The 27,322-nt window shown below is 33.6% G+C and overlaps 1 protein-coding gene and 1 long non-coding RNA gene across 7 annotated transcripts in view; one reads left to right on the plus strand and one right to left on the minus strand.

Moving 5' to 3' along the window:
• Positions 1–1,896: 1,896 nt before the first annotated feature.
• Positions 1,897–26,529, plus strand: LOC125620113. Its single transcript, XR_007351690.1, has 3 exons — positions 1,897–2,366; positions 18,723–18,732; positions 26,402–26,529. It is a non-coding gene; the product is annotated as an uncharacterized LOC125620113 (long non-coding RNA).
• Ptbp2 (polypyrimidine tract binding protein 2) overlaps positions 15,180–27,322 on the minus strand; it is a 71,543-nt gene continuing 59,400 nt past the window's right edge. For 2 of the 6 annotated variants that reach the window (XM_048814403.1, XM_015500855.2), the window contains 6 exons: positions 25,579–25,718; positions 24,099–24,132; positions 23,588–23,680; positions 17,014–17,230; positions 16,828–16,905; positions 15,180–16,666 (listed from right to left, as the gene is read on the minus strand). In XM_048814403.1, the coding sequence (XP_048670360.1) occupies positions 16,537–16,666; positions 16,828–16,905; positions 17,014–17,230; positions 23,588–23,680; positions 24,099–24,132; positions 25,579–25,718 (692 nt within the window). In that variant the 3' untranslated portion in view covers positions 15,180–16,536. Of the gene's footprint in view, positions 16,670–16,827; positions 16,906–17,013; positions 17,231–23,587; positions 23,681–24,098; positions 24,133–25,578; positions 25,734–27,322 lie in introns of all 6 variants that reach the window. The other 4 variants (XM_048814402.1, XM_015500853.2, XM_048814401.1 and 1 more) reach the window with 3 other exon arrangements.

Genomic DNA, 27,322 nt, shown 5'->3' on the forward strand with positions numbered 1-27,322 from the left:
CTTTTAAGTTCTCATTAAGCCTTTTAAAACCGTATTTTATTTAATCAATTGAAAGAAGAAACAGTTTAATAAAATTATCTGAGGGAAAAAATAAGTTCTAAATTTTTACTATAGTTAGGATCTTTCCAGTTTGTCATTTCTCCTCTGTTGACTTCAGAAATGATGTTAATCTTAAATTTTGATATTATTTCAAACAAGTGGTCTACTTAAGACTCACAAATTCTTGCCAGGTCAAACACAAATGGAATGAAATTAACCTGTACTTCATAAGAAAGGCTATGGAGTTTAAAAATAAAACTTATATATGCCTCTAGGTATAAAAATAATTTAATATTTACATGAATACATAAAGAGTAATCATATTTTACCCACACTACTGTGGTATATATTGTCTTCAGATTTTTCGAAACACGCTGAATTCCTTGATTTAAGAATAATTATTTTGAAAATAATAGATACTAGCAAACAAACTGTTTATATAACTAAGGGCTTTTTTTTTCTTTTTTAGAAAAGTAGTTATATTTTGAGAAGTTAATAAAATGCAAGGATTTTTGTTTTTATGGAGGGATATTTTTGGAACAAAACAGTACAGATATATAAGACTGAGCTACTAATGAACATTTTAAGAGATATGCATTTGTTCTTATTTTAGTATTTTATCCTTATTTTAGTATTTTATCCTTAGTATCCTCACATTTGGGGGGATATAGCAAGTATTAGTTGGCATCAGTAAGTCATAGTTGTTATGATAATAACAGCTGCCAAAATGACTTCATGGTCATGCTCATTTCCAAAGTGAAAACATTCTTACATAGCACATATTGTATCTCTGTTAAATGAAAGACTGAAAATCAGTAATAATCACAGGTTTTAGAGTTAATGTATATAATACTTAAATCCTACTATCACAACACAACCAAAATCCATGATGTGTAGAGTATGGCAAACTCCCTGATGCACCATAGTTTAAAAAAGGAAGATATACATGTGATAAAAGTAGCAATACCCAGAGTACTTACCCTCAGAGAATGCTAAATTGAAATTTATATTAAAAAATAAATATGATAGGCAATAAAATTTCTGTGATTGACTGATAGGCATTTCTCAGGAGTTATATGAATAAATTTGAACTCCAGAGTCAAAGCAGTATTTTAGGACTGACTGATTTCCTATGATAAAATAGGTTTCCTGAGATTTAACTTGAGAATAAATGAAATTTCTAGCAGCTTCATTACAGCAATAAGAAAACTTTAAGACAGTGCTTCTTGAAATTATAATCATGTTTGTGAATTTCGAGCAAAGCTCAAGTTCAAAATGCCTCAAGGTCCTGATTATATCTTTTCCTTAAAGTAATTGTAAAGAAATTTTGTGACTTGAATGTTGTTTTGTGGCCGTAATATATACTTAAAAATAGAATGCCCTGGGAAAAAAACATAGTGCCGAATAGGACCAGTACAAAGATTTAAATATTTATAAATCAGATCATTAATACTATCAACCCAGCATGAAGTAGAAGCAGTCAATAGCTGTAAGAAATCTACAGTTACTGGCCTTCTACTACTGGCTGGAAAAGTAGAGGGTAACTAATGACATGAAATGCTTATTAGATACAGATTTGATAGTTATACTGCCATATATTAAGAACTGGCACTAAAATGATAAACTGAACCATAGAAAAGAGATGTTGAAGCAATTACTAATCAGGAAAAGATTCTAATAAATCAATCAGCATTAAGGTTGCTCTTCATCAGCTAGATTCATGGTATTGCAAATTATTTACATTTTTAAATGGCTCACCTGGCTTCGCAATGATATTCAAATAATTTCCATAACGTTGCCTGACAAGGACATCTTAGAAAATTGCTTATTTAACTCTAAGATTTTAATGGAACAAGGAGTGTGTAGAGAGAGAGAGAAAAAAAGGGGGTGGGGTGGATAGGGAGACTTGCTAAGCCAGATAGAGGAAATTATTAAGAAAAAATGTTAAATAAAAATAAAAATTTAAAAAGTATCTACAAATATTCAGTTCATCAACAGAGTATATGTAGACATAGGACTATATATTTTCTCTATAATAGTATATCTGTAATTTATATCATTATAGTATAATCAATGATATTGTAAGCCCTTTTTTCATACACGTGGTGAAAACCATACAGATCCCAAGCACGGGTATGTCCTGGCCTTTCTGATTAGCATATCTTCAAACTCCAAAGCAGAACAATAGAAGTTACATCATCAACATCACTTTGGAGGCAGGGAGGGAGAGAGAGAGGCTTTTCTATGTTCTTGAAAAGTCTCTAAGGTGAAAAGAAACTGTCTAGAGTTCTAAAGTAAGTTCCACAGAGCATTCAGATTCTTTCCCTGTGGTAGAATTTCATTACATTATGCACCTTGCCAGAAATTACTTTCTAAATTACTCTCTGTGCTGAATTGAACAGAGAGTGTGTGTGAGCAAAGAAAGGAAAGTTCTTTAAATTAAAAAAAAAAAAAAGAGCAAAGAGGAGGGGGGGGAAGTTCTTCAGCAAAAATTCTTCCATTGGTGTTTAAAGTATCATCTTCTGCTACTGGGCTTTCCCAGGTCTATAAAATGTGACTCAATCCCATCCTCAAGGAACACGCAGTCTACTGGAACAGAGGAGACAGACCGAATGTGAAACAGGCAAAAATACAATCTCAATAGATAATCTTATCCATTCTCACTGTTTAAACAATTATCTATATGATAAGGCCAAAACACTCCTCAAGTATAATCTCCATCTCTTTTCTGTGATTCATATATGCTTTCACAACATGTGACAACAATTTGGGGGGGGCAGTAGTGGGGATTTAACTCAGGGGCACTTGACTACTGAGCCACATCCCCAGCCCTATTCTGTATTTTATTTAGAGACAGGGTCTTGCTCTTGCTGAGGCTGGCTTTGAACTCATGATGTCTCAGACTTCTGAGCCTCTGGGATTACAGGTGTTTGCCACCGCACCCGGCCTCGACAAATTTTTAACTGATGTACAACTCAGTAATCTTCGACTGTCTCATATGATACTATAAAAACTACTCTTTCTATTTTTTTTTTCCTAGCACATTAATAGCTTACATCTCTGGTCAGCTCCTCCTTTCCTTCACATTCTCTCATTTAGTCCAACCCCTAATCCATCTATGAAATATCCCTCTAATTCTCTCCATTTGTGCTTCCTGAGCTCATAGCAGTATCTTTGTCCTACACTTATCAAGAATTTCTCCAAATGATCTCAATTACTCTGGGATCTCTTTCCTGCAGTGCATCTTCATCTGCTCACAAGAAGCCCTATGTAAATATTCATTCTTGCTATTAGAAGACTAAAATCTTCAGCCTGACAGACACAACCTACCAACTTCTTCAGTTTTGTTTCTTGCTACTCCTCACCTGCCATGTGGAACTCTTCATATGAGCTAAACAAAATGTTGTCATTATTCTACACCTCTGCACAAATCTTTTACTGTACCTTTTCATGTCTATTGGTACATGCCTACTTACTCTAGTCAAATACCACTTCCTTTCTGATAGCACTAATTATCCTTCATGTGTACACGTAGCACAATTATATATATACATCTCAATTCTAACCATTGTGATATGGTTGTCTTATGATTGCTTTGCTAGACCCTGTTTCGGGCCATTTTTGCAATTTTTGCTTGAACAAATGTGGCAAGTGCAGTGATACAGACAAAGTTTTTATTAGCAGAGTACAAATCAGTAACACAAGTCAACCCTAGGGATAAATACAAATCAGCAGGCTAGGAAAGATGTAGGAACATTCTAGGCAGAGAGACAAACATGTGCAAAAAGTTACGTTCAGTAATCTGAGTATTTGCTAGTGATAAAGTTGAAAACCATTTGTGTAGGCTAAGGAAAATGGGAGAAGAAAATAGAATTTGATCCCCCAAATGATTAAAAGATGTTGCTAAGGTCTCAGATGAGTTGAGCTAATCTGCAAGGATGTAAGATATTATTCAACTACACTTAGGAATTCAAGTAAAGAATATAGATTTTGATAATGTTTTGGGTTTGGATTTATTGGACAAGTACAACATAAGCAAACAGGTACAAGAAAAATTATGTTAGTGGGAGTGCCATTCAGATGATCAGTCCTGGTTCCAGAATTTATAGACAAACCATTTTTTCAGGGACACAAGCATTTTTTCTAAAACCAGATATACTGGGATTGAGAAATTAGAAAGTGTTATTCATAAATTCAGTAAGTATTCACCAAGCATTTACTATGTGCCAAATAACTGTTTTAGCTACTGGAGATGCAGTGAAAGGGGAGCTGGGGGCGGTGGGAGACAAAAGTCCCAAGATGTTTTTTGAAGTTCAAATTTTCAGAGATGAATTTGTTCTGGAAAACACAAAGTCCCTGCATTGTTATGGGAAAGTATGACAAGACTAGTAGAGGTCCCGATCTCTTGAGTCTAGAATAAGAAGCTGTAACGACAGCATAGTCCATAAATACAGAAATCACAACCACAACAAGAACTTAATCAGGACATCAAGACTTAGATGATTAGGAAAAAAAGTCAAGTGCAAAAGTCTTTCATGAACATGAAAGAATGAGCAGGAGATTGCGAGACTGATAAGCTGAAAATGGGCAGAGGAAGAAATAATTAGATGTGGCTATTTCATTGAAGTGGTAGGTTTTTTTTTTTTTTTTTTTTTTCCGAAGTAGAAGTTCCTGAGAAGCAGCCATGGAGAGAAGAGTATGCACTATTTTCTGGTCTCTCTGGAATGCATGTAAAAGAAGAAGGAGGTTTTAGTTAGGATCCCAGGGTGAAGAGGGCATTATATGAACTCTAGGATACAGAAAACTTTGTATATGGGTAAGGAGTGAGGGTGCCATAGGCCTGGTACAAATGTCAGGGCGGGAGTGAGAATGGAAAGTTTGATTCAGAAGAGCACAGAAAAGTATGGAGGTGACCACGAGGCAAAAGATGATAAATGACTTGAGGAAATGATATTATGAACAGTGATGAATGCACTTAGCCTACATAAGTGCTACCAAGAGCACAGTGCAGCAGACAGAGCACTGACTTCCTATGTCTGTCTCTAGAACCTAAGGTAAAATTGTAGCTTTGCCACTTAACGGACTCTGTGACTTTGAAAATTGTATAAAGTACTTCACGTAGAGCTTGCATAGCAGTTTTTAAATATTAACTATTATTATCCATTAATATTAACTATCAATGCTAAAGCCCAGGAGAATCAGAGGTCTGATTTGTAGATGCTGAAGCTAATAGCAAGATTATGTTCTCCATGGAAATGAAGGCCAATGTATTAAGAAACTCTGGACTGAGATCTCAGTACATTGAATTCAATACAAACAGTGAGGAATCAGAGGCCTGCTACATGGGCACAGGTGTTGGAGTAATCAGTACCCTAGCTTTCAGGCCATTGGGTCTCAAACTTTAGTATCCATCAGAGTCATCTAGAGGGCTTATTAAAACAAACAAAAACAAACAACAAAACACCATAAAACCTAGATGATTGAGGCTCGCGCTTCCTATTTCTAATTCAGCAGATGATGAGTCTCAAGAATACGCACTCATGTCAAATTCTGAGGTAATGCTAATGCTGGCCCAGGGGCTACAACTGAAAGAACCATCAACTTAGGCCCTAAATACAGATGCATCCCTGGCAATTTGAAGTCAATAATAAAAGGCCTATTTTGAATGAACAATCAAGTAAATAGTACAAATGCTTGTGATCTCTAGACATCAGAGAAGGTGACTACAGAGAGTCATCATTTAATAATGATGCTGAAAAGATATTAGAGCTAGAAGAAGAAAGCTTAGTGGAGAAACAAAAACTAACTCCAAGAAAAAAACTGCATATATGTTAGAAAGCAGTCTGGCTAAAACAGATTATAATTATTTCATATACATACACATCCATTATAGGCACAAGTCAAGGTCAAGATTTTGAATGTGACTGTCCAGCTTTTGTCAATAACAACTAACCCATGCATACTAGAATAAGTAATCCTAACTTTGCTTATTTGTTTCATCACTTGACTCTGAACCTGGGGAAGGTAGGGCAAAGAGGATAAAAAATAAATGTGTCAAAAGAAAATCTTGCATATATAGGGAGATACACAATAATGTGTTATTAAAAGTCTGTGGGTGGGCTAGGTTGATAACAGTGTATTAGTGTTTAAAACATGGATGAACTCTTCTGAAGTATTATTCTTGTACTACAAACTTAACAAAGTCAGATCACATCCATGGGCAGATACCATAATTGATTTTGGTTATGTCTTTATCACAGCAATTGAACGGCATAAACTTAGCTTCTTGTGCTGAATCTTAAATTTTCAATAAATTGTCAAACAGCTATTGGATCTTTAGCTTTTTTTTTTTTAAGTCCTCAGGATTTCAGATCCCAATATTATGAAAAGCTGATGAATGAAGTAGAGTGTAGTACAAGCATGAAGAACATGCTTGTGTTCTTATAGAAACTGTTCCACATTTTGACTTCACTACTCTTATCACCTGAATTATTTCCTATCATTACATTAAATTATATCCTTACACTGTCCAATGCCAATGGAAGACAACAATCTACCTTTGAACATTGAAAACCCTCATGTACTAGTGTTATTAGTACATATACATTGTGTTCATATTCAGAATTTAGTGGAAATGTGAGATGGCAAATGGAACAAATTTTTGCTATTTATTTTGCATTTATATGGCTATTTATAAATTAATATGGTCTGGGATTTATGCAATAAATATGGAATAAATAAAATGGGAGTTCTTTGATTTGCTTGGCTTGATCAAACCAAACTAATTACAACTAATTTGTTATCTAGGTAACAATTATTTTGAAATGCCAAAATTAGAATCTTTTGTAGTTCCTGAACAGGGATTTGACCTACATCAACTCCATACATCATATCAGGATTGAATGATTAATAAAACAAAAAAAAAATACTTCAGAGAGAATATGATATTGGTAAGGAATCTATAGAGTTCTAGGTTAACTAAGGGATTCAGTGACGACAAAAAAGCAAATGCTCACACAAACATTTTTTGAAATTCTATTTATCTATTATAAAGTTCAATACTTCCATAGACATGTTATCTATTTGATTTCAAATAATTTTCATTAATCTCAATTACCTATAACTTTTATATACAAAATGATAAGTTGAGTTAGAGATAGCAAAATGAGAGGCACAGATGGTAAAGCATTTAATTTTCGATAAATGGGTTTTGTATGTGAACATGAACTCACAAATACATTGAATGTACAATTCTACTTGATTTGATATATTATTGTTAACATGTACTTTTACAAGTAATATTTAATCTTACTATGAGGCTTCAAACTTTTTAAAATTGTAAAACATTTTTTACAAAGGAATTTTTGCTCACTTTTAAATTTTTCTGACTCAAAAAATTTCAGATTTAAAATTTCTATATTACTTAATGGTTCTCAGAATTCACAAGCCTAAAATAGCTTTCAAAGAGCAGCTTATACAACTTAATTTCATCTTAAATCTTTGGCTGTAATTTGCAATCTCTACTTTGTAATCTCCTTATATATTGGTTTGTTTTTAAAACCAAAATATATATTTAAACCATATTTAAAACCAGTGTTTTTTAAATTACCATAAAGACAATCCAAAAACACATATGCTTGCTTCATGGCTTTGTCTCATCCTTATCATAGAGAAAAGCATGGTTATGGGATTTAAACTCCTGGGGATGAATAATGCAGCCTTATCAGATAAGCATCTTCCTTTTAATGGGTTTCTACAAGATTCTTTTGGAAGTCTTAATTTTGTGTACCTTAAAAGAGAGTACCCAGTTTTGCATGCAGTTCTTAGAATGGCTTACACTTTTTTTTTTTTTTTTTAGTTAGAAAAAAAAACTAATCAAAAGGAATACTTCAATGAACATGCTAAATTCACCACTGTTCTCTCTTCAAACTCTGTCCATTTTTCTAAATTCAATTTACCAATAATTATGTTTAAAATCCCTACTGGGTATTTGCTCTTTTCAGAATACTAAAAACTTTTCAGCATGACCTATAACCTGACTTCTTCCTATGCCTCTATTCATTTCTTGCCTAATAATTTATGACTTAGCCATTCTGAAACTTTGGTTTCTCCAGGATGCTACAGTCTTAATTAAATGTGTTTTCTCCCCTATACCAACTACTCTGTCTACAATTTATGTCCCTCACCCTTCCCTTAAGCCCAGGTAATTCTTATATAAATAACTCCCAAGAATCCTTTCCTACCTGCCAATGGACCGGCATACTGTAATAATATCTAGTAGTTTCCTCCATAAAATGTATGAAACTATGTGATTGTTTACTGAACCAAAAATCCCATCACGGGAAGAAATTGTGTCTTAGTGGCTGTTTTATCCCCCCAGTATCTAAGCTAGAACATAGTGGGTAGTATTTTCTAAATAAAGAAAAGATTCTTAAGAGGTTAAAAATTGAAGTTAGTAAATAAAGTTTAAAATTTATTATAAAACTAAGATTTAGGTTTCTAGTTAGGAGAAATCCATTTTTATGGGCTATTTAATTTGAAAACATAATACTGATTGTTTTACACTGACAAAAAAACTTCAGAACTAAACTCTTCCTCTTCTGATGTTCTCTTGCAGTTAATTTTATAAACATGTAAATTAAGACTCAGTTGCTTTCAACAAACAAATGTCACAATGACATTAATCACTGCTCATGTACACTGTTAATGTGGTACAGAATTCTAGAGCACAATGGGCTTTCAAGGCAAAAAAAAAAAAAAATGTGTCCATTCACTCAGAAAAATGTCATAATCATCTCATCTTAAAATTGGTCCAAAAGGTGTCTTTTTACCACTATCGACATTTTCAAACTTTATTTCTACAGTGATAATTTTACAAAGTGTTTGCACAAACTGTCTTGTTTGAAAGTAAGAATAACCCTAAAAGGACATCAATTACCATCAGCTCCAATTTACAGACAATAATTTGGGCTCAGATAACTTAAGGGCCTTAGGCAAGCTATTATGATTAGCAAATGGTAATAGACCAACTTAAATTCCTGTTTTCTGAGTCCAATGCTGATTATTTTATCATTTCCTGTCTTAATGTGAACTATAGTAGGAGGTCTTTGAATGTAGAATGTCAGTTTTACTATAACACAAGCATTTCCAAAAATTGCCACACTGTGCAAAATCACATCATTAAGAAAACAGAACTTTTGGGGAAAAAAATGGTCAGGTTAAGGGCACAAAAATCAAAATCTTTATGACACACAAAAAAGAAAATAATATGCTTTACATGTTATATGGTTAAGGAATATATAATTCTATAAATATGACCCTTCATTTTTAAAAAGACCTGACGTGTACCTGAGGGTGACAGGAAGGTTGCTGCTTGAGTTACTACAAAGCATTGGAGGGAGGGTTCTCTAAAAGTAGGTGGAAAAGTTGGTAACACTTGAGGCAGATGAATGTTGTCAACACACATAGAACTGAAGGAGTTGACAGAACTGAGGTGCACAGGGGTGCACTCTGTATATTTCTACATATTGCAGTTCAGCTGGGTCCAGTTTTGTTTTTACCTACTTCTCCTCATTTAGAAACTGAAATGTGGGTAAATATGAAATTTATATCAGGCTTAATTGTTCCGCAATAAGTTGGAACAAATTCACATTTTTGAAGTGTTATAGAAAACTGTACCATGGTCCTATTTATTTCTGCATTTCCTACCAGGCAAACAGCAAATGTCTAATAAATGCCTTGAAGTTGTAAACAAGCCCAATTTAGAGCTAGGAATATAGTTCAGTTGATAGAGTGTTTGCCTCACATGCACAAAGCCATGGGTTCAATCCCCAGCACCACCCAAAACAGAAAATCATCTAAAAACAAGCCCAATTTAGTTTTTAGGGGGAAAAAGTATACTTTCATAAATAAAATGCCCAAAATTCCCCCCCCCCCAAGTAGGGAAAAATATCCTCCATGGAACAGAACTATATACTTCACATATATCTTCATATACAAACATAGAAAGTGGGTATCTCCATATTGTGAGAAAAGGCTCGTAAAGATCTGATAGCTACTAAGGAGAAAAATAAGGTAGAAATCCATGTTTAGTCTCATGTCAGTGCTTATGCTTTGTCCAGAAAATGTCACACATTTAGTTGTAAAGTTTTACTTTAGAAAATTCCAGACTCTGGGAAGGGTTGAGACAACTATAGCAATGCAGCTAATTTCTAGGAACTGTGCTTATGTAAATTAAAATCACCTCTTGGAATTCTGCTCATCTTTAAGATCTTTAACTACAACTGTTTGACCAACTTCTTTCCATTAAAATTGAGTATACTAGTAATAAAATACATGAATGCTTCAAGTTTCCGGAAAATTCTGAACTGTTACAATCCCAGAGATAAAAATAAAAAAGCAAAAAAAGTTGAAAAAAAAATTTTAAGGTGAACCCGACAAAAATATAGCAAAACACCTGATTATTACACACATATTATGTACTATAATTTGTCAATGCATTAACCAGAAATAAAAAGGAATAATAAAATTGGTTGGTTATGATTACAAAAATTTCATAGGAGCACAAAATTTAATTGCAAAGAGATGATAGAAAAATATGAATAAAAAGCATAAAATGGACAGCTAAAGCAGCAACAAAGTTTAGACATAGCAATGGAGGTGGTGAGCAGGAAACAGCAAGACATAATAGAGAAAATTGCTAGCCCCAAGAATATTTTTAAAGACTGTGCTAAAGGTATTGGGAATGGCTTCTGAAGGCATACTATTGCACAGCTAAATCTGTATTTATTGCAAAATATCTCACAGAGAGAGAGAAGATCAGTTATTACTCTATGAAGCTTAGCCATTTCAACTATAAGATGGTGCTATCCAATTGGAGTAGTGTTAAGTGAAAAGAAAAAACTTTATTTGCTAAAATGACCCAAGGGCATCTTATTACACCACATAATATAATAAATGAATCAGAGCTTAAGAGTATTAATTTGTAGTCATTTTAAAAAGTCAATTCACATGGGAATTCCTTTCCTGTTAGGCTGAATTTGATGTTTAATACAACAAAACAAAAAAATCTCACACAGACCCCCAAAATGATTTTGATTATTAACTATTTACCTATCAACTTGTACATAACAGTGGTTTCAATTTATGTGTACTAACAGCAGGCCTCTTACTTATTTTCAACAGTTTAATTCATTGAACACTGGAACCCCAGGGACCTGTGTCACTATAAATATGTCGGTAAATATTCATTTGACCTCTCTAGAACCATTTGCTTAAAATAGATAACTAGATATCTGGAGTCCTTTTTTCTTAGTGTTAACAATACATATCTTTAAGTAACTTAAGATTACCAGTGAAATATAACAATTTTTGGTGTTGGGGGCAGGGGAACTTACACTGCAAGAAGCAGTGCCAAGAAGTTTGAAAGAAACTTATGCATCCAAATACACCCCCTGCCAATCTTGTTCTAATGTAGACAGAGATTGAGTTTCTAATAAGCCCCCAGATGATACTAATTGCTCCTTTTTGAATAGTAAGGTTCTAAGATTTGAAGAACATATTAGAAAACTAGACTAGTCCATTATTTTATTAGAATAGACTATGGCCAAGAATAAAACATTATGGAGAAAAAAATGCCACAAAGTTTCATGAGAAATGTCTGGAAAAAATACTACCAAAGACAAGTGAATGGAGGGAATCAGAATGCTGTTGGTAACTAAAGCTGAGTGATAGGGGTAAGTTATATTCTTTTGTTTTTTGGTGTAATCGAAAGCTCTCACAAAAAAAAAAAAAAAAATATCTTTGATGCCAAAATCCTACACAACACTAACACCAGGTTAAGGGGATGACAACAGAGATGCCAAATGCTCTTTCTGTCCAATGACATGGGAGGGAGAAAGAAAGGAAAGGACTGAAGGCAAAAAGTTGCAAGAAGTTGTGGGGGGTGGGGTGAGGGTAGAGGTGGGGGTGATGTAAAGTCAGAAAAGGTATGGTTGTCTGTAAGGAACTTACACGTAACTCCAGCTTTTAAAATACTACCTCCTTATTTACTTCATACATCTTTAAAAGAACCCTGAGACTCAATATTTATTGAAAAGGATTTAAAAACCTCCTTAAAAAAATCAGTTACATCATGAGGTTTGATGAGGAGATTATCAGTTACCTACACATCTTAACCTTAACAAAGTATAAGATAATAAAATACTTAACAGCATAAGTATTAAAGTATTTGCAGTATTTTTGTTAACTAGACAGATGAAAAATTTAGACTATAGAGTATAGGATGAATTTCCCCTTGAAAAGCAACCACTGAACAGTAAAACACTAAATTCAAGGTAATTACCTCCAAGGTAAGAATGAGGTAGGGATCAAGATCAGAAAAAAAGTAAATATGGAATTTTGATTCAATCTGAAATGTTTGTGTCATATATAAATATTACCTTTAAATATGGAAAATGTTAGGTAGTGAAATAGGTATATAGGTGGTTATGAGTTTTTTAAAACATTTTCTATACATGTGAAGACTTCATTTTGTCCTTTGAGTAACTGATACTATTAACTATGAAATTTGTACTAGCGAAATCTTAAACTGAAAATAATAATTTAAGGGGAATGTATTCAGAATAATAAACAACTATAAAGTTAAGATTTTGATGACTAGTGAATATATTCTAAAATTGTTTAAAATTTTCCTGAATTCTTGCCAATAATCTAGAAAATATTTAGCTAAAATTGAAACCTATGTATATTCAATTTCACCAAATATATCTATACTCTCCTTCAACTGAATGAAAGCAACATGTTTTCAGATTTTAGCTTTTTAATATAAAGTAGCCAGAAATTCTTGCTTGAAGTCCTCAACTACACAAGAAAAAAAAAAAATTTTCTTCCTAAGTTTTTCAAATTTCAGAAATTTTAAAGGCTTAGACATATAAAATTCCATTTTTATTTGGAGTCTATAATTAAATAAAAATCCACATTTTATTATTTAACTAACAAACATTTTAAACAGAAAAATAAGGCTAAATCCAAGGATGCTCTCTTCATTTGGCCTTGGAATGCACTACAAAACTGTACTCTGCATCTTTTTGCTTTACCAGAGTAAAATTTAAATAATTTAAAAACATTTAGTAAATATTTCTTTATAACAAGAAGAGATATACTAGGATATTTTTTGTGGATAACTAGCTTACCTTTGGGCAAATCTGGCAGGCCAGGAACTTTGACATAACTTTTTCATTTAAAATAGCATCCCTGCACTTATCCTATTTGGACCTCACAACAGAGCGGAGTTTATTGTCTCCCTTTTACAAATAAAGAAACTGAGGCTTAGAAAAGTGACTTGTCCTCTCCCTATAAACTACATGACACAACTAGAATTATACCAACAAATTAAGTTAATTACCATAACTTTTATTAACTATAAATTTTTAAGCTAAAATGCCTCAAGTATTAGTATCATTCCTAGGGCAACTTATAGGATGGTCTGGTTCCTGATAAAGCAAGAGTTTTCCATTCTTCGCCAGTTTTCAAATGCTAAAACAGGCTAAATATAAACTATAAACTATATAACTCTATTCCTTAAGCAGATGCTCTGAAACACTTCTAAAAGCTCTATTAACAAAGCAGCTTGATACTAAGAATACTTCAAAATTAGCTAGTTCACATAAGGACTGAGCAGTCATAACAACAAAGCATATACCTAACATTATATAATTCAGTATATGCCAAGGTTTGGGGTAATATAATTTAATGTACTAAACTGAAAGTATTCTAAAATGTTGAAACTCCCACTTCACTGATGTGGGGCTTTGAAACTAAGATTGGATGTGAGCATAAGAGACTGTAAAACCTGACAGGTCCAGAGGTGGGAGAAACTTTGTTTTCCTATCAACCCTTAACAAGGAGACACTGAGAACTCTTCCTAGCCCAGCAAATAAATAAAGTTGAGGACTTTATTTCTTCAATTCTATCCATAAGGAACTAACTGAAAAGGGGATAAAATCTACTTTCAGGTATCATAACCACAACACAATACTGAGAAAAACTCCACTTAAGTTTTAAATATTATTCATTAATTGTATATGGTATTGGTTTTTGATAGAGTTCAGACATATTTGATATTGCTAGATTGTATTTTAAGAAAAAGGGAGATCACCTAGCTTCCAAATCACCCACAAATTGTTGACTCTAATAGAAAAAAACTATTTTTACTTACTATATTCTTTGTTGGGGGGTGACTTGAATTTTTGTATTTAGTATATTTGCTCCTTCATTTTTTTTTATCATTCTAATGTATAAAATTTGCATGATTTTCAGATATTTTGTAAGTATAAACCTAATAAAAATGTATAATTCTAAAATTATTTGACACCGATATACCTGTTTATAAAGTGACCAAAAATGTTTTGAGTAATATAAATAGCACCCTAATTGCAGCTGAATAAAAAGTGAAAGTAGTAACTAACACCTGCACTTGTTCAATGTAAATTACACATTTTTAAATACCTGAATGTATCTTTCTTCTCACATACAGTGAAAGCAGATAACATGCTACTCTTTGTCAAGTACTCTTTGTTAAAAATTACAAGCTATTCTAAGATTAGTTAGAAATCTTTAGCAGACATAGAAGATGAAAGATGAAACTGCAGCGAGAGAGCATGGCAAATCCAAAAGATCTATTTAGTGCATAAATCTACTGGAAAAACAACAACAACAACAACAAAAGAGATAGAAAGAATTAACAAGCTACAATAGAAGTTATGTCTTTAAAGCAGTAGATTATAATCAGGGTGGGAAATGTTTAATATGTGTCCTCCTGAAAAGTATTTACCATCTTTTACATGGGGGGAAAAAAAAAAAAAAAAAAAAAAAACAGCTGGTATATTTTCACAGCATCTAGATTTATTTATGGTTTAAAGCCATAGAATTGTAATATTATTACTCCTTTCCCACCCTGGCAGAGAATAAACATGAATTCAGAAGCACAGTGGAGTGAAAACAAAGAAGAAAAGAGAGAAAAGGCAGCAGAGAAAGACAGAAAAGGTGAATACAGAGCTACAGAAGTGTTTATTGAGCATGCTACAGAGGTAAGCAGAGTACACACAAAATGAAATTAAACAACCATCAAACCTCCCAACTTTGTTAGAAAATTAATTTTTAATTGTGCCGCTTTCAAACTATACTGAATTTTACATTTCTAAAGATGTAAAAACTCAACTAATAGAAAATATACATGACCATTCTGTCTACATAGATAACAGAATCTATGAATCTTGAAACTAAGTACATCAATTTCAAAAAGTATTGGTCATTTAACAGAATCAACAATTCAGATTGACAAGAACTGTTCAAATTAATTTGACCTGTAGATTCTGAGCCATGTTTTTATTAAAGTCAGATCTATTCCTAAATACAAAATATTTTGAAGATTTATTAAAACTCAATATTACAATGCAAGGTAAATTAAGACTAAAGGCACATAAACTTTGGTCCCACCTGGTTGTCAGTTTTAAAAAACTGCCACAAAATTAATCTTCCTGCAAATTTTCGCAGTACACTTTCTTTGTCTTTGAAAAATACATGCACCAGTTCCTGAACTAGCTAGACCAGTCTGCACATGCTCAGAAATCCACAACCATATTCCAAATCTTAATTACAAACTAAGGATGGCAATATATATTTAAATGCACGTAAGTCATGTCAACTTCAAAAACATCTACGAAAAATATTCAGCCACAAACAAGACATTACTTAGTGCTGACATTTATATGATACGTCCCACAAGAGTGTGTACAAAAAGGTTAAGATTCCACAATGCTTTCCACATAGGGCTCAAACTTACAGAAATCACTTTGTTGTCTTAAGAAATTAATACTCTGCATCTTGTTAATTTTAACTAATGCCTACATTCATAACTGAATCTAGACCAGAATTGTGATAAAAAAGGCCAATGTTTTTTTAAAAAGCAATAAAGCCTAAAGTAGTAAAAACTAAAAATGCTGCTTTATTCATTCAATATCAAGAATCTTATTTGATTAAATAGAAAGAAATGTGATAAGCCAATAATTCAAAATAAGTTCCAAGCAGGAGAAACAAAAACTTAACCTTTTTACACACCCCTGCCTAAACATATTTTAATTCCCATATAACAATGTGCCCTAGACAACCAATTCCTTTTTTCTAGTAAATGCACAATAGCAACACTAGTTTTCCTTTTTAAGGCACGTATGTCAACTAAGTTGAAAAAATAAAGCAAAATTAAACTAAAATTTTAAACAGACAATAAAAATGGCTTCCTATAGAACAGATGAAATACAGCAGTTAATAACTCTGCCTTTACATATGCCATTTCATTTTATAACCAAGGAATGATAACAGCATGAAAAAAAAGAAAAAATGAAAAAAAAAAAATCAAACTCTGGTCCCCACTTTTCTGAACAGTCAATAGGTGATGACACTGAACAATGTGATTCACCCCCAATCTTCATCTCCCCTTTAAATTGTTGACTTGGAGAAAGACACTCTCAGATGATGGTTTTCACCAAGGTTATAATTATGAAGATCAATCAAGGCCTGAATAGCTTCTTCCACCGTTGCCATCTGAAGAAGAGCCATTTTGTGATCTCTTCTGAAACGAAATTATGAAATTAGATGCCTCATAAAAAGTCAGAATACTTAAATTCTGCCCATTCCAGATAAAAATTTCTAAAAGCAGACTAAAAACTACTTGAAAAAATTTTTTACTTCTATCAAGTCACTAATTTAAAAACAAGGAAGCTTGCTTACTGAAAAAACTTAAATGCCTTCACAGTGCCCCCAGTGTTAGCAAACAGTGTTCGCAGATCCTCTTCTGCTACTGAAGGACTAGGAAAAGTAAATGGGGGAAAAAAGTATTAAAAACATTAATAATAAATTCGATGTTTTATTAAAACAATATGTACATCCTTAATAAACGCTGGCTTAAATACTTACGGGATATTAGATAGGTGAAGGGTTGCAGAAGGAGGAAATATATTCTGAAAATTTTTCGATCCAGGTTTCTTAAAACGATGCAATGGGGAATTACCAAAATCTTTTGTTAGCCCTTGATCATCAAGTCCCTCTCGAGGTAGTTGTACAGTCTGATGTTTAGAGAGAGTAACACGAATAATTTTTCCATACATTTTCTGTCCATTAAGATGATTCATGGCTAAAAAAAAAAAGTATTCCTATTAAAAAAACAATTTCAAAGTTCAAAATGAAAACAATTCTAAATTTAAAATAATAATTTACAACTATTTTCTTATTGTTTTAAAATAAACATGTATTTACCATAGCTACCAGTGATTAAGACAAATTCCATTTTAATCTCTACTAGACAAGACACGTGGCAAAAAAAAAAGTTTCTCTCATAGAACAAATATCAAGATTATAAATATTTATCTTTCTCAAGAATCCTGCTGATGCTTGCTAGGAGTAGTGGTATAGCCTATAATCTCAGAAACTCAGGATGCTTAGGAGGATTATGAGTTCAAGGCTAGTCTTGGCAACTTAGTAAGGCTCTACCTCCAAAAAACAAAACAAAACAAATCAAAACAAAAAAACCAAAAAAAACCAAACAAACCCCAAAATGCAAAAAATAAAACCACCACCACCAAAGAAACAAACTAACAAAAAGAACCGAGGATATATCACAGTGTCACTGGGTTCAATACCCACTACCCACCAACATCTTGATGATAAATTACATTTTTAGTCTCCCAAGAAAGAAATTTAGTAGCCATTCTTAACTTTTTGTTCCTTCTGCTATCCTAATTACTAAATCCTTTACTAAGGTCTTTCCCCCCACCCCTTTGGTACCAGGGACCACTGAGACAGGGTCTTGCTTAGTTTCTTAGGGCCTTGTTAAGTTGCTGAGGTTAGCTCTGAGCTTGCAATCCTCCTGCCTCAGCTGCCTGAGCCACTAAGATTACAGGCATGTGCCACCATGCCCAGCTACTATGATATTCTTTCTCCAATTATCTCTCAAATTCATGTTCTATCCACTTTCTACTTTATACTGCCATTTAAACTTCATCTCCAATTGCTTTCCTGTTGAACATCTCTCTACTTTTCTCCAATTCATTCTATACACAAGGCAGCTAAATGACCTTCACAAATTACAAATGTGATCCCAGCATTATCAGCTTAAAACCCTTATGAACAAAATATAAACTCATCCTTTAACATAGCCTGTATCTTTCCCTGTCTGACCCTTATATCTTCTAGCCTCTATGAATAGGTAGTTTTTTAATCTATGCAATTCTGATAACTATAGTGGTACTGGGAATAAAGTAGTAAGAAACCATCACAATCATCATGGAACTTGTGTTATACCTTAATATTACACTCCTTGTACTTTATGCTATAAATACCGAAAACATATATCCTGACACTAAGTGCTAGTTTTTCCTCACCTTTATTCTTGTATACATGCTGTTTTATTTTGTAACAATTTCCTATACTTTTTACTATTCCTCTTAGTCTACTCATTCTTCAAACTCACTTTTCCAAAAAGGGTTTTCCTTCATCCTTCAAAAAGATCCAGAAATTCACTAGATATTCCTTAGGTAATAGATAGTACCTTGTACCTTTTTTAAAGATCATCATAATTTACTGCAATTACATATATTTTCCTCCTTCAGACTGCAAGATACACAAAGACAGGACTCTGTCTTACCCTAGCACATAGAAGTATGTGAACACAGAATATTATATTGTTAGGGGTAAGGTAGGTGCGAATGGTGGGAACGTGAGGTTAAAGAGATTAATTTTATAAAATGGGTCCACTGCATTGACCCCCACAAGCTTTATTTTCAAAGACGCAATTTACTTGCAGCCCTGTCTGCCTTAAGTGGATGGGCTACACCCCATTCCTTAGCAAACTACCTATTATCTGCAGAAGAAATGCAGGCCTGAAATAATGTTGATAAGAGGAACCCACATTACTCTGACAGGGGAGACTTTTGTGACCCTTTTCACAGATTAGATCCAGAAACTCAGGAGATAATTCTTAATCATAAAATCTCTAAGAACTTATGATGAAGATTCTACTTGGAAACTGGTCAGCATGGACCAAGACGACCTAGAGTTGTCACGGCAGTGGGGACCCGAAAAGCTAATGTCATCCTGTTGCCAGTCAAAACGTCAGCAGGTGGGACCCTGTAGAAACTTCACTGTGATCCCCAATAAACTGGAAGACAGAAGAAGACCCACTTTCTCCCTTGATAGGGTCCTCCCCCCTTCCCTTTTCCTATCCCTTCAATAAACTCATGACTATTACTCTGAGCAACAGGTCTAAAATCTTCCTGACTTGATCGCAAGAACTGGGGTTTAAAGGGGGATCATCTTTATGCTGCCTCAGTCTCCCAGAAGACCTCAACTCTATAACAATATGACTACTTCTTAACATAGTTGTTGGGTTATTTTTAAAAGAAATGAATTGGTCTGATATTTTTAAAAAGTTATATATATATTTTTTAAATTCAAATTAAAGGTCTGACTATAACCACACTGTATGAATAGCAGAGACAAAGGCAATGAACAAGAGTAGGAAAATGAGATCAGAATCTCTACTCTTTCTGTTTTTAACAATGGGAATCTTATAAAGTCTACTTGCAAAAAATATGGCATAAATAGATAAAGTAACGTGTTTCAGAGAATGGCATTTTTTTCCCCTCTCTGGTAAGTACCTGGGATTAGGCAGTCAACCACTGAGCCACATCCCCAGCCCCATTTTGTATTTTATTTAGGGACAGGTCTTGAGTTGCTTAGCATGTGGCTTTGAACTCACAATCCTCCTGCCTCAGCCTCCCAAGCCACTGGGATTACAGGTGTGTGCCACTGTACCTGGCTGAGAATGGCATTATTGACTGAATATAGTTTTTTACCTTTTCCTTACAAGTCTGAAGAAGATGTTAGGGAATAATGAAAATTTAACACAAATTCATAAATAATAGGAGTTTACATAGAGCTTATTAAGAGTTCTCCCTTTATAATTCAAAATAAAATATGTATTGCTGCTCTCATTTTGTTGTTGTTGTTTACAGACACTTGTCTATTTTATTAGTCTTTTCAAAGACAATTTATGGTTTTGCTTTGCTATCATCTATACTACTAATTTCTAGTCTTTAATTTCTCACTTCCTTGGCACACCCTATTTTTTTGTTTGGAATTTGAGTGTGTTTTACAGGCACTGATGATATAAGCACATATTTTTATTGTCATTTACCTCAAGAAAGTAAAATTTATCCTAGCAGCAATGAGAATAAGAAATTATTTATCAATACTTATAGTCCAAAAATTATAAGTCAAAACTTTTTTTTTAATTTTTTATTGTTGGCTGTTCAAAACATTACATAGTTCTTGATATATCATATTTCACACTTTGATTCAAGTGGGTTATGAACTCCCATTTTTACCCCATATACAGATTGCAGAATCACATCAGTTACACATCCATTGATTTACATATTGCCATACTAGTGTCTGTTGTGTTCTGCTGCCTTTCCTATCCTCTACTATCCCCCCTCCCCTCCCCTCCCCTCCCCTCTTCTCTCTCTACCCCCTCTACTGTCATTCATTTCTCCCCCTTGTATTATTTTTCCCTTTCCCCTCACTTCCTCTTGTATGTACTTTTGTATAACCCTGAGGGTCTCCTTCCATTTCCATGCAATTTCCCTTCTCTCTCCCTTTCCCTCCCACCTCTCATCCCTGTTTAATGTTAATCTTCTTCTCATGCTCTTCGACCCTACTCTGTTCTTAGTTACTCTCCTTATATCAAAGAAGACATTTGGCATTTGTTTTTTAGGGATTGGCTAGCTTCACTTAGCATAATCTGCTCTAATGCCATCCATTTCCCTGCAAATTCTATGATTTTGTCATTTTTTAATGCAGAGTAATACTCCATTGTGTATAAATGCCACATTTTTTTTATCCATTCGTCTATTGAAGGGCATCTAGGTTGGTTCCACAGTCTTGCTATTGTGAATTGTGCTGCTATGAACATCGATGTAGCAGTGTCCCTGTAGCATGCTCTTTTTAGGTCTTTAGGGAATAGACCGAGAAGGGGAATAGCTGGGTCAAATGGTGGCTCCATTCCCAGCTTTCCAAGAAATCTCCATACTGCTTTCCAAATTGGCTGCACCAATTTGCAGTCCCACCAGCAATGTACAAGTGTACCCTTTTCCCCACATCCTCGCCAGCACTTGTTGTTGTTTGACTTCATAATGGCTGCCAATCTTACTGGAGTGAGATGGTATCTTAGGGTGGTTTTGATTTGCATTTCTCTGACTGCTAGAGATGGTGAGCATTTTTTCATGTACTTGTTGATTGATTGTATGTCCTCCTCTGAGAAGTGTCTGTTCAGGTCCTTGGCCCATTTGTTGATTGGGTTGTTTGTTCTCTTATTGTCTAATTTTTTGAGTTCTTTGTATACTCTGGATATTAGGGCTCTATCTGAAGTGTGAGGAGTAAAGATTTGTTCCCAGGGTGTAGGCTCCCTATTTACCTCTCTTATTGTTTCTTTTGCTGAGAAAAAACTTTTTAGTTTGAGTAAGTCCCATTTGTTGATTCTAGTTATTAACTTTAGTGCTATGGGTGTATAAGTCAAAACTTTACTGTCAATATCTGGTAACATTGGGGATAAATGATTTACATATGTAAGTACTAAATGGACTAAAATGTGGCCCCCATTCCCAGTCAATGCATATGTGGAAGCCCTAATTTCTAATGACAATCTATAAAGGCAGGACCTTTAAGGAAGTTATGAAGGTTAAATGAGGTCATCATGGTGGGGCTCTAATTCAATAGGACTGGTATCCTCACAAGAGAAGTTGAACTCTCATTATGCTTACACAATGAAAAGTCCATGTAAGAACACAGGCAGAGAGCTACAAGCCAAGAGAGAGTCTTCAAAATCTGCTAGCACCTTGAGATCTGAAACTTTAGTATTTAAAATTCATGAGGAAATAAATTTTGTTTAAGCTACAAAGCATATTATTTTGTTCTGTAGCCTAAGCAGACCAATGTAAGTATGATACAAATTAAAATCTACACATTAAAAAAAAAAAAAAAAGCGCTGGGGATATAGCTCAGTTGATAGAGTGCTTGCCTTGCAAGCATAAGGCCCTGGGTTCAATTCCCAGCAAGAGCAGCAGCACCACCACCACCACCACCAACAACAACAACAAATTCAGAAGTTACTTCTTTAAATTTTCCCTCAAATGATTCGGCATTCTTTATATAAGTGAATTTAATGCCACCCAAACCTCAAACAGTAATTTTAAAAACATGAAATATTTGAGAATGCTATGTTGATTATGAAGCACTGTCAAATGCTACTTTCAAGTGTATATTTAAAAAAATGGTAATAATCACCCTCACCAGAATACAGAAGTATACACAAACTGAGGAGGGGGAAACAATATACTAAACACCTATGACATAAACAGCTCTTTTTTATCTTTCCTTTAAGACAGATATTGTGATTTTAAAACTGGAGAGCCAGATGGATAATTTTATACCTTATATGAAATACCAAAACCACCGCCAAGAAACACTAAGTTCAAACTTAACTGTTTGAAATTCAAACTTTTCTGATTTTAATGGCTGAAATTGGTCAAGTGTATCATATTCACCCCCAAGTGTCACACAAATATAACAGCAAAAACACACTATTCCTTACTTCCAAAATAGTAAATTTCAAAAATTAACAATGTGAACACAACCAGTCTGAGGCAGCAATGTCCCTGAAACTCAATAAATCCAATTATAAACTAAAAACTTGGTAAAATTTATAGTCAATCACATTTTGAATATATAGTTGTATTTCAGATTTATGTGATTTGATTTGTGTGTGAAGTCCAAAAAAATATAATTTAAATTAAAATAAATTATTATCTAAGCAATGATGTACATGTAATTTGACTAAAGTACAATTTAATATTCTCAAAGACACAGGTTTAATATTCCCATTGACAGAGGTTTTTCATTTTGTAAGAACTTGGTAACCCTGAAAGACACATTCCAGGTGACCTTTTCCATTTCTAAGTTTAGCCAAATACACCTTCTAATACACAGAATAGCCAGAAATAAAAACTACTAAGAATCATCATCAATATAAAAGTTGCAATTCTTGGGCTGGGGATATAGCTCAGTGGTAGAATAGTTGTCTACAATGTGCAAGGGTCTGGGTTCAATCCCCATCTACCACCACATAAAAGAGAGTAGAAGAGTGTTAAATAATTCTTGCAATTTTGGAGCTAAAATATTTTCCCAATATAACTGCTTGAGAAATGATAGGAGGAAAACAGAAAAATACAAATATACTCATCATGTACAAATAATCACATTAAAATATGAAAATTAAAATGACATTTTGAGCCTTGGCCATTAAAAAACAAACAAACAACAATAACAACAACAACAATTTCTTACTGATGTAAAGGCATTTAATTTTACTCTGATTTGTAAAATTAAATGTTTTAATTTGGAATTGAAAATATATAAACATGTAGTTTAATCTTACCAAGTTGTGATTGGTTTCCATCAGCCATCTGTATTAGAGCACTGTCTTTCTTATTGTACAAAATCTTCACGCGCTGCACATCTCCATAAACACCTTTTTTGGAGCCACAGAGAGGTAATCCAAAAATGGAATTAATTTTACGTGCAAGGCAGCTAACAACTAATCTTTCTGACATATCAATGAAACATTCAGACATCAACATGATCACTCATTCAATCTCATCATTCTCACAAATGAATAAAGAAGATCAAGATTTTGAATAGTGAATTTTGAAAAGAATAATTTTTGATAAACCCTCAAAGCTATGTGAATGATATTAAATTAAAGACCATGCAAAATAAATCAGCATGCATTAAAACAAACTTTGTGTCTATGGAGAGTTTTAAATAGCAAAGAAAAATAGCAAAAGATTTACTATTCAACTTTAAGCCAAAGTGCTAGCTACAAATAAGAATTAAGGTGAAACAAAAATCAAATCAATAATAAAAGTATAGTGCTAACAATAACATACCGAAGAGGGTAAACAGACTTTGGGGCGTAACCATCTTTAGAAGGAGAGAAGAGCAAGCAGCGTAAGACAAGAAGAGAGAAGAGTCGAGGAAGAGCGGAGATGAACAGATCATCCATAACGAAGGGTGGTTCCCGCAGAATGGTGAGGTGGTCATGGATCATGGTTCAAGGCGGTTAATTGGGGCAAGTTGGTCCGAGGAACATTTGTTCAAGCACAGAAGCATGAACATAGGGAATGGAGACAGGGAATGAAGACAAGGACAAGGAAAATAAAGGATAAGACAGGGAAGGGAATGGGCATTTGGGAAAAGACAAGGAAAGGGAAGGTGAACACACAGGGAAAAGGATGAAATGGGGAAGGGAAACAGCAATGCAGAAGAAAAAAATAAGGAATTGGGGAACAAAAAAAAAATAAAATATAGGTCAGTACATAGGAAATGCAGGAATTTGGTCAGAAAATGGTTGGTTTATGTACTGTACAAGAAAAACTGAGTAAAATGTAGTCATCCAAGACAAATATGGGTAAAGTACATCTATATCAAAGAGTAAATTACAGCATTTCATCTCAACATAGGGAAGGAGAGCATGCATAGGAATTTTAAACTTTGAACTTTAACTGCATAAGCATGGCTGGTTATGAAATGCAGGCAAAAGTCTTAAAATAAAAACAAAGGTACTCTGATTCAAACATTTTAGCATGCAGAACTGTGAATGATAACAGTATTAAATGATAAAATAAGCTTAATGTTCATATTAACAGAGGCCAATTAAAAATGAAAAAGTATTCAAATTAGACATCATAAACTGATAACACTTAAGCTTCCCACATTTCATACCAGCTCTCATAGCAATCAAAATAAAATATACCAGACATAAAATGTACAACTACAGAAAATAACAGCAATTTTATTTAACAAGAAAGGGGTGGGGGATAAAAGTTGAAAATATTTTTAGAAGACAATGACTAATAACTGCAAAGAAAAAATTACTAAGAAAGACTGGAAGAGTGCCTCGTCAAGATCTTTGGAAGAACCTTCAAAGAAAAATGTATTAGAGTAGTTCACATAAAATAAGATTTAAAAAAAATGCAATGACACATAAGCATGAAATGAACAAGCAAATAATTAGAAAAGGCAAAGAGCAAAATTGTTTTACAGTTAAATTTGCAAATTAGATCATATTTGCATTTGAGAACAACAAAAAGATAAAAAGCCAAACTACGGTACTTCACCATATTTTTCTTAGGAAAAATAGGTAGTTAGGTTAAAAATATATACATATATAAAGAGATATGACTGTCTAAGGAAATAAGTATTACCTAAACAAATACATAGATTTTATTCAGAAATAGAAACACAGAAAATATTTTGGCTAATGAATGTACATAAAAAGAAAGGCAAGTGCAAAATGAAATAAACATGAAAAACTTTCACAAATGAAATGGAGTTAAAGAATAAACATTAGAAAATTATTTTACTAACCTCTTCATTTAAATTGCTAACCAACAGGACTGTATTGCCACCAGCTGAGACTCCAGGCATACCCACTCGGCCAGCAGCAGCTGCAGCAGCTGCTGCAGCAGCATTTGGAATAGCCAAAGGACTCAGAGCTCCTGGAACAGCTGCAACAGGAAGCCCTAATTTTAAAATAAAGCATATTTTACGAAACACACACAAGTCGTTTACAAAAACCAATTTAAGCACGATGGCTGCATGGCTTATGGCAGCTGACCGTTCCAAAAGGTTCCTGAAAGTTAATTTTCATGTTTAGCAAAATGGTGTGGTGATATGTAGTAAAGTAACTGATTTCAACATCCTCATTAATTATTAGAACTAGGGTACATACCTGTATTGTTAAAAAAATTAAATATATAACATTCCACCATCCTATGGAAAATCAAACAAAGTATGAGGAATGTATTTTCAAGTCGGAGACTTGAAAAATTCACTTCCCTGGTTTATAGTGAGAAGTATAAAAAATACCGTTCTCAATATAACACCTATCCTTTTTCTACAAGAGCTACTGCCTTCATAAACTCACACCTGAAATCAGTTTCTGCCTACAACACAAATGTAGTAAGTTCTTCAGTTCCAAAAGACAATGTCACCCTAAGCATTTAATTCATCCAAATGACTTAAAAGAAAATCTTAGCAAACTTGTCTTCATTTCACACTCAAGTAGTTATAATAAACATAAGTTTCTCAAACAAGGCTCTCCCAGTAGAGAGAACAAATTTCATTCTATTATAGACTTTGCTTCCAACCTAATTTCTATGGTCCTAGTTCCTAATTTCTATGGTCCTAGTTTCCCATCTGTTGTCTTTTTTAAAAGTCATCCCTTTTGACTTTTTAAGAATTCCCTTAAGCACTCTTTGAAGAATACTTTCATCCTTAAATTCTTACATATCAAATTTACAAAAAAATTTATTATTATTATTTTTTACCTCCCCATGATAAAGGGACATTCCAAATGATGTTGACCTCATGACATACCTGGGTGGAACTGGCCCTTAGCACGGTCGTTCCATTAGTTCACCTTTTATTCCTTCTTCTCTTTCCAGACTTCTGTGCATTTCATAAGGATCTGCTGTTACCTTTAGTTTGGAGATCTTATTCAAGTTTTACATCATTTTACAGAAACTAGTATGACCTTTCACTGGCAGTGTGAAGAGTTCTTTGAGATTCACAATTCTTACCTAAGTTTCTGACAAAAATTCTTCCCTCTTGTTATCTCTCAATTCCACCTTTATCCCTCCTAAGTACTCTGTAAGTGGAAAGATGTTTCTCAATTTATACACTTGCTCTAGATGAATATATTTTACAGTTTTTGCCCACAGCATTTTTAGAACTCCCTTTCCTTCTTGTTTTCTTCTTTTGACTTTCCTTTCTGTTTTGAAAATTTTCCAATATATAAGTGAAGAGAGACTAGAATGAATCCCTATGTACCATCTCCCAAGTTTAATAATTATCACTTCAGGGACGATCTTGTTTCACCTACTCACCTATTTTATTTTTAAAGTAAATCCCAGAGATATGAATCTTATTTTAAAATAGAAAATTCACATTTTTATATTAAAAGTAAAGTCAAGATTTGGATGGTGGGAAAAAATAAATAAAAACAGAAAATTCTCATGATTAATATTTACTAATGCACATCAGTCTTCAGTGCTTTTCTGGATCCATGAGTGAGGATCCTTTTAACCAACTACTGTATTATATTACTAAA

The sequence above is a fragment of the Marmota marmota genome, unplaced genomic scaffold, assembly GCF_001458135.2.
Source record: "Marmota marmota marmota unplaced genomic scaffold, marMar, whole genome shotgun sequence".
In the NCBI taxonomy this organism is placed as follows: domain Eukaryota; kingdom Metazoa; phylum Chordata; class Mammalia; order Rodentia; family Sciuridae; genus Marmota; species Marmota marmota.